The following is a 12,780-nucleotide window of genomic DNA, read 5'->3' on the forward strand; positions in this document are numbered from 1 at the left end:
CTCTCTCTCTCTCTCGCCCCGCCCCCCCTCTCTCTCTCGCCCCGCCCCCCTCTCTCTCTCTCTCTCGCCCCGCCCCCCTCTCTCTCTCTCTCGCCCCGCCCCCCTCCCTCTCTCTCTCTCCCCCCTCCCTCTCTCTCTCTCTCCCCCCTCCCTCTCTCTCTCTCTCGCCCCTCCCTCTCTCTCTCTCTCCCCCCTCCCTCTCTCTGTCTCTCGCCCCTCCCTCTCTCTCTCTCTCGCCCCTCCCTCTCTCTCTCTCTCGCCCCTCCCTCTCTCTCTCTCTCGCCCCTCCCTCTCTCTCTCTCGCCCCGCCCTCTCTCTCACTCTCGCCCCGCCCTCTCTCTCACTCTCGCCCCGCCCTCTCTCTCACTCTCGCCCCGCCCTCTCTCTCACTTCGCCCGCCCTCTCTCTCACTCTCGCCCCGCCCTCTCTCTCGCCCCGCCCTCTCTCTCTCGCCCCGCCCCCTCTCTCTCTCTCTCGCCGCGCCCCCTCTCTCTCTCGCCCCGCCCCCTCTCTCTCTCGCCCGCCCCCTCTCTCTCTCTCGCCCCGCCCCCCTCTCTCTCTCTCGCCCCGCCCCCTCTCTCTCTCTCGCCCCGCCCCCTCTCTCTCTCTCGCCCGCCCCCTCTCTCTCTCTCGCCCCGCCCCCCTCTCTCTCTCGCCCCGCCCCCCCTCTCTCTCTCGCCCGCCCCCCCCTCTCTCTCTCGCCCGCCCCCCCTCTCTCTCTCGCCCCGCCCCCTCTCTCTCTCGCCCGCCCCCCTCTCTCTCGCCCCGCCCCTCTCTCTCTCTCGCCCACCCCCCTCCCTCTCTCGCCCCGCCCCCCCCTCTCTCTCTCAGCCCCGCCCCCCCCTCTCTCTCTCTCGCCCCGCCCCCCTCTCTCTCTCTCTCGCCCCGCCCCCCTCTCTCTCTCTCGCCCCGCCCCCCTCTCTCTCTCTCGCCCGCCCCCCTCTCTCTCTCGCCCCGCCCCTCTCTCTCTCGCCCCGCTCCCTCTCTCTCTCTCTCGAACTCCCCTCTCTCGAACTCCCCTCTCTCGAACTCCCCTCTCTCGAACTCCCCTCTCTCGAACTCCCCTCTCTCGAACTCCCCTCTCTCGAACTCCCCTCTCTCGAACCCCCCTCTCTCTCTAACCCCCCTCTCTCTCTCTCTCTCTCTAATCCCCCCTCTCTCTCTAACCCCCCTCTCTCTCTCTCTCTCTCTCTCAACCCCCTCTCTTTCTCTCTCTCACCCCCCTCTCTCTCACCCCCCCCTCTCTCTCTCTAACCCCCCCTCTCTCTCTCTCTCTCACTTTCTCTCCAACCCCCCCTCTCTCTCTCTCTCTCTCTCAACCCCCTCTCTTTCTCTCTCTCACCCCCCTCTCTCTCACCCCCCCCTCTCTCTCTCTAACCCTCCCTCTCTCTCTCTCTCGCCCTCCCTCTCTCTCTCTCGCCCCGCCCTCTCTCTCACTCTCGCCCCGCCCTCTCTCTCACTCTCGCCCCGCCCTCTCTCTCACTCTCGCCCCGCCCTCTCTCTCACTCTCGCCCCGCCCTCTCTCTCGCCCCGCCCTCTCTCTCTCGCCCCGCCCCCTCTCTCTCTCTCTCGCCGCGCCCCCTCTCTCTCTCTCTCGCCCCGCCCCCTCTCTCTCTCGCCCCGCCCCCTCTCTCTCTCTCGCCCCGCCCCCCTCTCTCTCTCTCGCCCCGCCCCCCTCTCTCTCTCTCGCCCCGCCCCCTCTCTCTCTCTCGCCCCGCCCCCTCTCTCTCTCTCGCCCCGCCCCCCCTCTCTCTCTCGCCCCGCCCCCCCTCTCTCTCTCGCCCCGCCCCCCCCTCTCTCTCTCGCCCCGCCCCCCCTCTCTCTCTCGCCCCGCCCCCCCCTCTCTCTCTCGCCCCGCCCCCCCTCTCTCTCTCGCCCCGCCCCCCTCTCTCTCTCGCCCCGCCCCCCCTCTCTCTCGCCCCGCCCCTCTCTCTCTCTCGCCCCGCCCCCCTCCCTCTCTCGCCCCGCCCCCCCCTCTCTCTCTCTCGCCCCGCCCCCCCCTCTCTCTCTCTCGCCCCGCCCCCTCTCTCTCTCTCTCGCCCCGCCCCCCTCTCTCTCTCTCGCCCCGCCCCCCCTCTCTCTCTCTCGCCCCGCCCCCCTCTCTCTCTCGCCCCGCCCCCTCTCTCTCTCGCCCCGCCCCCTCTCTCTCTCTCTCGAACTCCCCTCTCTCGAACTCCCCTCTCTCGAACTCCCCTCTCTCGAACTCCCCTCTCTCGAACTGCCCCTCTCTCGAACTCCCCTCTCTCGAACTCCCCTCTCTCGAACTCCCCTCTCTCGAACCCCCCTCTCTCTCTAACCCCCCTCTCTCTCTAACCCCCTCTCTAACCCCCTCTCTCTCTCTCTCTCTCTAATCCCCCCCTCTCTCTCTAACCCCCCTCTCTCTCTCTCTCTCTCTCTCAACCCCCTCTCTTTCTCTCTCTCACCCCCCTCTCTCTCACCCCCCCCTCTCTCTCTCTAACCCCCCTCTCTCTCTCTCTCTCACTTTCTCTCCAACCCCCCCCTCTCTCTAACCCCCCTCTCTCTCTCTCTCTAACCCCCCTCTCTCTCTCTAACCCCCCTCTCTCTGTCTCTCTCTCTCTCTCTTTCTAACCCCCCTCTCTCTCTCTCTCTTTCCACCCCTCTCTCTCTCTAACCCCCCTCTCTCTCTAACCCCCCTCTCTCTCTAACCCCCCCTCTCTCTCTAACCCCCCCTCTCTCTCTAACCCCCCCTCTCTCTCTAACCCCCCCTCTCTCTCTAACCCCCCCTCTCTCTCTAACCCCCCTCTCTCTCTAACCCCCCCTCTCTCTCTAACCCCCCCCTCTCTCTCTAACCCCCCCTCTCTCTCTAACCCCCCCCTCTCTCTCTAACCCCCCCCTCTCTCTCTCTCGCCCCGCCCCCCTCTCTCTCTCTCGCCCCGCCCCCTCTCTCTCTCTCGCCCCGCCCCCCTCTCTCTCTCTCGCCCCGCCCCCTCTCTCTCTCTCGCCCCGCCCCCCTCTCTCTCTCTCGCCCCGCCCCCCTCTCTCTCTCTCGCCCCGCCCCCTCTCTCTCGCCCCGCGCCCCCCCTCTCTCTCTCGCCCCGCCCCCCCTCTCTCTCTCTCGCCCCGCCCCCTCTCTCTCGCCCCGTCCCCCTCTCTCTCTCTCGCCCCGCCCCCCCCTCTCTCTCTCTCGCCCCGCCCCCCCTCTCTCTCTCTCGCCCCGCCGCCCCCTCTCTCTCTCTCTCGCCCCGCCCCCCCTCTCTCTCTCGCCCCGCCCCCCCTCTCTCTCTCTCTCGCCCCGCCCCCCCCTCTCTCTCTCTCTCGCCCCGCCCCCTCCCCTCCCCCTCCCTCTCACACTTGCGGAGATTGGGAATGCTTCGTAGCTGGTTGATCAGTTTTGTTTTAAATTGCAAGCCAGTTTCACAGCTTAGAGCTGCCGACATCGGTTAACAGCTGTTTCTGAATTTCGGACAGATTTGATGTTTTCCAGTGGGATTTTATAAAACTCCAAATCCATCCAAAGTAGCAAAAAAGCTGTTTGCGATGTCAGCACCTGTCTGCTGTGAAACTGATGAGATTTCTTTTATGAAGCCAGTCTGCAAGAAGTAGACAAAGGGAAATTTTCCATATCCAGTCATGCACCCCGTGAAGGATGAGGAACTGCCTCGGGCCAGATCCTGACTGGTGGTCTTTATGTTGGAAGACCCTGTTCCATAGGTATCTTAAAAGGAACAGATTAGCGAAGACAAATGTGGGTCCACAACTGCAGAGACTGGAGAATTTATAATGGAGAATAAGGAAATGGCAGAGCAACTAAACAAATACTTTGTGTCTGTCTTCACGCCGGAAGATACAAATAACGGATGGCACAGTGGTGCTGTGGTTACTGCCGCAGCCTCACCCGGGTTCAGTTCTGGGTACTGCTGTGCGGAGTTTGCAAGTTCTCCCTGTGACCGCATAGGTTTCCGCCGGGTGCTCCGGTTCCTCCCACAGCCCAAGACTTGCAAGTTTGATAGGTAAATTGGCCATTGTAAATTGCCCCTAGTGTCGGTAGGTGGTAGGAGAATTGTGGGGATGTGGTAGGGAATATGGGATTAATATAGGATTAGTATAAATGGGTGGTTGATGGTTGGCACAGATTCGGTGGGCCGAAGGGCCTGTTTCAGTGCTGTGTCACTCGATGACTAACCTCCCAGGAATACTAGAGAACCAAGGGTTTACTGCGAATGTGGAACTGACAGAATCAGTATTAGTAAAAGTAGTACTGGAGAAATTAATGGGACTCAAAGTTGATAATCCCCTGGACTTGATCTACATCTGAGTGTTTAAAGTGGTGGCCGTAGAGATATTGGATGTGTTGGTGATGATCATCCAAAATTCTCTTGATTCTGGAACGGTTCCTGCAGATTGGCAGGTAGCAAATGTAACCCCACTATTCAAGAAAGGAGGAGAAAGAAAACGGGAAGCTGCAGACCTGTTACCTGACATCAGTGGAAGGGAAAATGCTAGAATCTATTATAAAGAATGTGATAACTGGACAGTTAGAAAATAATGGTAGGATTGGGCTGAGCCAATATGGATTTATGAAACGGAAATCACGTTTGACAAGCCTGTTGGAGTTTTTTGAGGATGTCTCTAGCAGAATAAATAAGGGGGTACCAGTGGTTGTGGTATATTTGGATTTTCAGAAGGCTTTCAGTAAGGTCCCACAAGGGAGGTTAGTAAGCAAAATTAGAGTACGTGGCATTGGGGGTAATAGACTGGCGTGGATTGAGAATTGGTCAACGGACAGGAAGCAGAGTAGGAATAAATGGGTAATTCTGACTGCAAGATCAGTGATTAAACCCCAGCTATTTAAAATCTATATCAATGACTTGGATGTGGGGACCAAATGTAATATTTCCAAGTTTGCTGATGACACAAAACTAAGTGGCAAAGTGAGTTGTGAGGAGGATGCATAGAGGCTTCAAGGGGATTTAGACAGGCTAAGTGAATGGGCAAGAACATGGCAGATGGAATGTAATGCGGAAAAATGTGAAGTTATCCACTTTGGTAGGCAAAACAGAAATGCAGAGTATTTCTTAAATGCTAAGAGTTTGGGAAGTATTGATGTCCAAAGGGACCCAAGTGTCTTGTTCATAAGTCTCTGAAAGCGAACATACAAGTGCAGCTTTGTTATGTTGAAGGTGCTATTCAAATATAAGTTTTTGTTGTTCACGTAATTTGTGAAACTGATTTACAACCTGTTATACATACCCAGATTGTAATGCCTTCTCTGGAGTTCAGTATGCAGTAACTCGATTTTTCCATACTGTGCTTTGACACAGCAGACCGTAAATCTGCAATGTGGTTTTTCACTCAGTTTAGTGACTTGCAGTTGTTTAGTACTCTATCACAATTTCAGGGACTTTCAGTTACAGAATATTACATGTTCTTTGTAGACTTGTATAAAAACAAATCTATTTCCATTTTTTAGATTGTTTCCAATCACTTGAATCAGATTACCGTACAAAATAAAGCCCCAGATTAATTGCAGTGTTTTAGGAATTTAACAACTGTTAGTGGAATAAAAATGTACTGCTGGCCCCACATGCCCCTTTAGTTCGTGAAAAGAAAACTGATTGGGTGATCGTCTTTTTAACACGGTTAACTGATTTGTCTGAAAACTTTTTTTTTATTAGTGAAATACCTTCAACGATAGTTGCTGCTGTTCTAACCGTTATCTGCCAGCTCACTTTACTTGTGCATCATGCACCCAGTGGCCAGATGATAGTTAAACGGCCATTTCTTACTGCTGTTGCTCGGTGCCAGTAGTGTACATTGATAGCTACTATGTTGCCATCACGCATATATGCAGCTATTCTCTCTGTAATTATGTTCTGACTCAAAGTAGTCATGGCCACGGGCTTTCACACTGGCTAAAGTGTCATGACCAGTTTGCATAAGGGAGGGAATGGTGTGCCTACATTATAGGAAATCTGGCTGCAAATACAAAAGGTAATGTGGGAGACTAACACAGCTTGTTCCCCCAGTATTTAGGCTGCAATGTTATCTGCCCAAATTTTTTCTAAATTCAAGGAAAGCTGTCAATCTTCAAAACACACACCATCAAAAGAGTGGAGGGATGAGATGGGCACAGTTAACCATTGTTTATAACTGGCCCACCCCATTTTACTTCATTAATAAACTCCACATTTACGCATGTTTTCTTTACAGGAAACTTATTACACCCTCTATGTTGTCATCTCTGTTATCTGCATTTTGTAATTCTTTGCAGGAAATCATCCTTTCAAAAGAAGGAATTTGATGTGGTTCCAGCTTTTGTGTGGTGTGGGACATTGAATACAGGAATTATCATGGGGAGGGTTTCAGCAACTAAAGGTAAGCTTGCCCAATTTAAGCCATTAAAACGAATATAGCACCTATCTTGTGGATTGAAAACATGTCGTTGGTATTGATTGGCAGTTGCATTTCATAAGCACTGTTTTCGTTCTTTGTTTTGTGCTTCTCATTAGAAAAACAGATTATCTGTCCCATCAGATTAATGCTTGTAGTCTTCTGTTTGCAAGTACCCAATTCTTTTTCTGTGAGTACTTAGATTTAAGCCAATACTAATTGTCACACTATGTATATGAATATAAGGAGGTAACATTCAAGGTCACATGGCAATAAACATTGGTCAACCATAAACTGTCTTAGCTGTAACTGTAAAGTGCCATGAAACCCAATTGAAGGCACTAGAAGCACAAACTGATTTTCCAATGCAGGACATTGGGCAGTTGTTGATCTGGTACAAGTGCTTTTACTGATCAATTCAAAACCTCCTCAGAATAGTATATCAACAGCAATTTTACTAAGGCCTTCAAATTGAGCTGAACTGCAGCATTTTATGTTTCATACAGGCATGACTGCTTAAAGTGCTTGTTACCCAAATATGACCACTGCTGGATTATATGCTCCATATTATTGAGGGCAAAATTATTAAAGGGGAAGACACAAGACAGACATGCAGAGTGATTGTCTACATGAACAAACAGGGAGGAAGTCCTTCTTTGTTGCATTATCTAGATTTAGTCCAGTCAAATTCATGTGTCAGTACCAAGAGTTAATTGTGTTAGTCTAACACATTATGTCAATAAAGTAGCATTTTCTCTTGTTAGCTCATGCTGCACACTGAGTGGAAGATCCATTGTTGTAGCCAATTGAAGAAATATTCAGGGTTTGGGGGCTGCCCAAAAATACACCGTCCTCTCTCTGGGCAATGGCCAACTTATTTCTGTTGGAGGTTAAAGTCAAGTTAGCTTGGACAGCTGCACTGACTCTTCCTGGACATGAGTTTTTCTGTATATTTCCTTCATTCCCCTTGATTCCGTCCATAGTATATATTAAAGCAGAATAACTTAAAGTTGCCCGAGTAACTTGGATACAGTGATTCTCAGAAGGCATGAGTTCTAACTATCCAACAGAAGAAATCTGTTAAATTTTAGATGCAGACTGAAATTTCAAATTGATGGTTTTTGAAGTGCAGTGGCTGAAAAGGACTGATCTATTTGTGGAAGTAGATAGCATGATGAGTTTCTGCAGGTATTTTTTTTTATATAAAGTTGGTTGTATTGTCTGGTAGCTTCAACTTCTGAATGGTTTTAATCATTATTGGATTTGGGTAAAACCATGTTCTGTCTGACAGTGTGACAATTTGGTTCTTCCATGATCTTTTACTCTTTTGGCTCAATATGGAATGCTTAATTATCCTGTTTTATGCAGGCTATATGGAAATTGGGTCCAGTTTCTGCTTTCACTGGTTATCAGTTGGGATCTTGCATTAATTTGTCAGGAGCTAAATTGTATGTTGAGTGCACTTCATGGATCATGTGAATCCTTTGTGAGGAGTGCTGTTCATTTAGTTTCAGCTCAGGATTCGGTGAACTGTAATTACTTATCTGACTGGGCAGATGTTGTGACTCTTGAGTTTCCACATTTCACTTGGGCCAAGAAATTGTTGTCCATTGTTTTACACTCCACAGTGGTGCAGTGGTTAGCCACTGCCGCCTCTCAGCTCCAGGGACCCGGGTTCGATTCTGGGTACTGCCTGTGTGGAGTTTGCAAGTTCTGTGTGGGTTTTCGCCGAGTGCTCCGGTTTCCTCCCACAGCCAAAGACTCGCAGGTGATAGGTAAATTGGCCATTGTAAATTGCCCCTAGTGTAGGTAGGTGGTAGGGAATATGGGGTTACTGTAGGGTTAGTTTAAATGGGTGGTTGTTGGTTGGCACAGACTCAGTGGGCCGAAGGGCCTGTTTCAGTCCTGTATCTCTAATTTAAAAAAAATACTTCAATCAGAAAAGGAGCATTGTTTTCATTATGTGGACGCTCTTTGAGCACCACATTTCCAAATCTTTTGTACAAAACAATTTCAAATGTCTGAATAGTTACTTGTTTGCTGTGGGTAGTTGGATGGTTGAGAACACTGCATTATGTTTCACGGAAGAAGCAGTCAGAGGCACGTGAATGACCATTCCACTTGTTCCGCAGTTGCACCCGTTAATTGAGTTCCATTTGATAATGTCTCTAAAGCTGCCACGTGTAGAATTTGTCACTTTTCACTTGTTTACATTTGATTGATACACACAACAAATACTTTGGCAAATCTGTCTGACTACTGGGAAAGAGGTTCATCTGCGGAGGCGCCCTACATTCTTAAAATTGTATGCATTGTTATGCTCCCATGATCTGTGGAAGATGCTTAAATAAAAGAAGTATTCTTCAAATAATTAGCATCAATACATCATCCCATCTATTCATTTTTTCAAGCCTTGTAAGGATATTGCTTTTGTTATTACTAATTAGTTTAAATAGCCTCAATTCAAAACAAACACATGCTAAGAGAAAAAAATGTTACAATCCAGGTGTGTTAAACCATGTGTAGGCCTGCCTATCTGCAAAGTTACTATATTCTTCTGTGTGTGCTAATTATTTGATTTGTCTCGAACCAGTCAAGTTAGGCCAGCATTTCATTAGCATTTTGACTGCCTTTTGCAGCTCTGCATTAGCTTTTAGTGATGTGTACATGGGCACCTGTAGATTTTACCCATTAACAGTTCAGCCAATTTACTGCAGTCAGTTATGTCTCATCCCTTCGAAATTCACCTAATTTAAATTTAAAAACTTAGGTTCGAGGGGAGAAGGCTTAACTTAATATCAAACTGAATCATGTCATGCATTCTATTTGCAAGATGCTCCTTTGCCATCAGATTGTTAGCTAATTTTGCTGAATTTCTCATCACTACGTCCCCGTATGGTCTGTTCCATGTCAGTTCTAAAACATATTATTTCAGAAATCTGTCCTGTATACATTCTAGAAATTCAATCATTGCCATTACTTTTTGAGCTGTTTCTCGCAGTCCATATAAAAATTAATCTCCCATTATAACCACTTTGATTTTGCTTATTGCTTCAGTGATTTCCTCCTTTATACACCGTCAGCACCCACTACATAACTATTATCAAGAGGTCGGTGGAAAACTACTAAGAGTCTTGCATCCTTTGGTGTTCCTTAATACTCATCTACCCATATTGTTTGCACTGCTTGATCACGCTCACTGAAATCCCTTCTTTCAACTATGTTAATTATATCTTCTATCAATATTGCTATTCTCCTCGTTCCCCACTTTCCCTATCCTTTTTTGAAAGTTCCTATAGACTGGCACATTTAACACCTAATTATGTCCAGCTTATAGCCACGTCTCTATAATGGCTATTGTAGCTTTTTAAGTGGAATAAGTGCTTCTAATTAACTTTTCTTATTTCTTGTTCTATATGCATTTGTGTACAATGCTTGTGTACTTTATGTCTTAACTGTGTACCTCAGCACCATGTCCACATGGCACTTGGACCTGAAGATTGCACTTCTCAACTAATCTTTAGTGACGTCCAAATTAAATAATTTCTTAGCATACTAACCTGATGCACTTTTTGGTGTATATTGTGTGTTTGAGATGCAGCATCCCTTAAGGATCTTTGAAGCAAGTCAGGAATCAGTCAAGTTAACAGAGGATAGGCTTGTCAGTGCAGTGATGTGTTGTCACATTTGCTAAGTTTCTACACAGGCAAGTACGTTGGAATTACATAATTGTCTTAACGTGGCAATTGTAATGTGACGGAAACCACACCTTCCAAATGGAAACATCTTCATTTTATCAGATGGAACACTACTTGAACCTTTTTGCTGGACATTGTACAGAACCTGATTTAAAAAACAAACCACAGAGTTGGACAACTGAAACATGGCTGCACATTTGCATACTGAGAGATAGTTGAATAGAGAGTCAATGGGAGTGCTCACTGATTCAATTAGCAAGATTGGTCTGGGCAATCGTAATAATAAACCTTCTTTGTCTGTGTAAGAGCCACAGCTCCACAACCAGGTGGGGTGGAGTGTGACTGGAGAACTTAGCGAATCAACAACCGTCGCAAACAATACTGTTTCAAACAGAGTTGGTCACGTGACTTACTTGCTGGCCAGACTGGGAACTGTTTAAATTGTGCCTCGTAGGTTTTGGGCAGACTGCATTTGAAGACCAAAGAGAAGGAAGCTCTCTCTCCCTGTCTCTCGCTCAAGCAAGGTCCCAGGGACCCACAGAAACAGCTTAAGCCTCAAGTTAGGGGACTTCTTCAGCCTTCTGCTACAGAGAAACAAGTTTGAAAGTGTGCACTGGGCCCCAGTGAGAACTGCAAGACCTCAACTCCAATCAAACCCTAACCGAAAGACAGTACTGAATTCTATTTATTGTCAATCTACTTAAACCTCCTCCTTTAATTCTTCTTCCCTCTATATCTATTTGTGTGTGTGTGTTTATCTTGTATGCATGCTAGCGTGGTGGTGTCGCGTAGCTTAGTAACTTTTAACCGTGTTAGAGTGATAAGGTTAATAAACTTATCATTCATGTTTAAACCTGAGAAAAACTGTCTGGTTGGTTCATTTACAGTTACAATTAGAGAGCAGTGAGCAAGGACTCATTGAGGTGTTAACCTTAAAAAAAACAGTCTTTTAAAGTTAAACCGTGTTACAGCCAAACCAGTAAAGACCAAAGAGGGAGCCTTAGACCCCTTCCTCACCTGGTCGTAATAGTAAGAAGTGAAGCTAATTCTGTCAGCTATTTTGGGCACTTGTATACCTTCTGGAAGTGCTTAATCGGTTTTAAGCATCTGTTGAATGTAAGTGACCTAACCCTCAATGAACGCCCTGCTCCCTAGTGGCATCACCAGCTTATTGAGTGAGGAATTGGTCCATACAGGCCAAGAAACCTCTGAGCTCTCAAGTTGGATGCCTTCTCTGGGGTAAGCTGTAACACGGCAGTTGGCCTTGGCACCCCTGAGTCCGGGAAGGAAAAATTGGCCAGCATTCCTGTTTGCTACTACTGTCCAATAGCCCCTACCAAAAGTTTGCATGTGTAAATACTGAGCAAGGACAGGTCAAGACTACAAAACTGGATTGGTAATTGTTGCTTATTACGGTTTCATTTTTAAATTATGTGCACGAAAATGAAAGGAAGCTCGTGTCTAAAATTATTACTGTAATTTTTGGAGCGTAATATGTGTTTTTTTTCCCTAAAAATTTATTTAGAAGTTGGGGTGAGTATCAGCCATAAAGGCGGGGCTAAAGTGTGGCGAGTCGAAAAGACTTAGCAGTTGGCAGGAAAAAACACAAGCGCAAGGGGAGAGCCAACTGTGTAACAGCCCCGACAAACACATTTTTCTGCAGCACCTGTGGAAGAGCCTGTCACTCTAGAATTGGCCTTTATAGCCACTCCAGGCGCTGCTCCACACACCGCTGACCACCTCCAGGCACTTACCCATTGTCTCTCGAGATAAGGAGGCCAAAGAAAGAACAAACCAAAATGGGTTTTTTTGCAGCTGGTCAAGAACATCTTTTCCAGACATGTTGTGAATGATAATGCATATTTACTGGAGATATTGCGTTTTGATCGTACTACTTCAAAACCATGCTTTGATTGTGTTGGCGTATGGATACATCATGCCTTTGCATAAAGAGGCAGCACCATTTTGACGATGCTTTAAAAGTGCTCTTGAGATCCAAACCTTCCGTGATATAAAGGACTTTCAGGCGAATTTCTACAATGTTGACTGCGCATTCACTTGCTCGATGTTGATGAATGTATTCCAGAAGTTGTTGCTTGAGCTGTGGGTGCTGAACCTTTCTTCCATGTCCAGGAGCGTTGGCTTGCTTGCTTGCCATAGGATTTTAGTTCAAGACTTTGGCAAAGCTCCAAGGATAAACGTTTGCCTCATTAGCATCGAATTTCCTTGCTGCCGCTCTGTAACCCATGGTTTTCAGCAAATTCTGTCACCTTAATTTTGAAGACTGCAACTTGTTCTTTTCTCTACCATGTTAATGGTTAAAATTTCTAATTCAGAACATTAATACGAAGAATATCGCCTTATAAAAGGTGTGCCATCATAGGGAATTGCTCTGTTAACGAAAGTAACCAATTCGCAAGCGAACTCAACTAGGCCGGTTGGTTTTGATAGGTACTGCACTTTGCATGTTACTGTGTCTGCACCTGGAAAGAAACTGATCAGCTCCAGTTCCAAGCTTACTCCAGGCCCACGAGCACATCCCATATGTACCTTACTTCCCCAAGTTAGCCTGCGCAAACAATTCAAATGATGGGTGTGTATTATACATGGTGATACAGCAAATTTGTTTCTTCATTCACGAAAATCGGAGTGCATATTATATTCAGAAAATTATGGTGCTTCAAATATCAGCTTTCATTCTGCTCACTTGATGCCTTATGAAGATTGGCAA

General features: G+C 47.8%; 1 protein-coding gene across 8 annotated transcripts in view; it reads left to right on the top strand.

The window, feature by feature from the left end:
- The window catches only part of scml2 (Scm polycomb group protein like 2), a 204,282-nt gene that overhangs the window by 70,082 nt on the left and 121,420 nt on the right, over positions 1-12,780 (top strand). For 5 of the 8 annotated variants that reach the window (XM_068040385.1, XM_068040386.1, XM_068040391.1 and 2 more), the window contains one exon: positions 6,233-6,336. The exons of the other annotated variants lie outside the window; for them this stretch is intronic. In XM_068040385.1, coding sequence (XP_067896486.1) covers positions 6,312-6,336 — 25 coding nt within the window. In that variant the 5' untranslated portion in view covers positions 6,233-6,311. Of the gene's footprint in view, positions 1-6,232; positions 6,337-12,780 lie in introns of those variants that run through there. 8 annotated transcript variants of the gene reach the window in all.

Source organism: Heterodontus francisci, chromosome 10, assembly GCF_036365525.1.
Source record: "Heterodontus francisci isolate sHetFra1 chromosome 10, sHetFra1.hap1, whole genome shotgun sequence".
NCBI classification, from domain to species: domain Eukaryota; kingdom Metazoa; phylum Chordata; class Chondrichthyes; order Heterodontiformes; family Heterodontidae; genus Heterodontus; species Heterodontus francisci.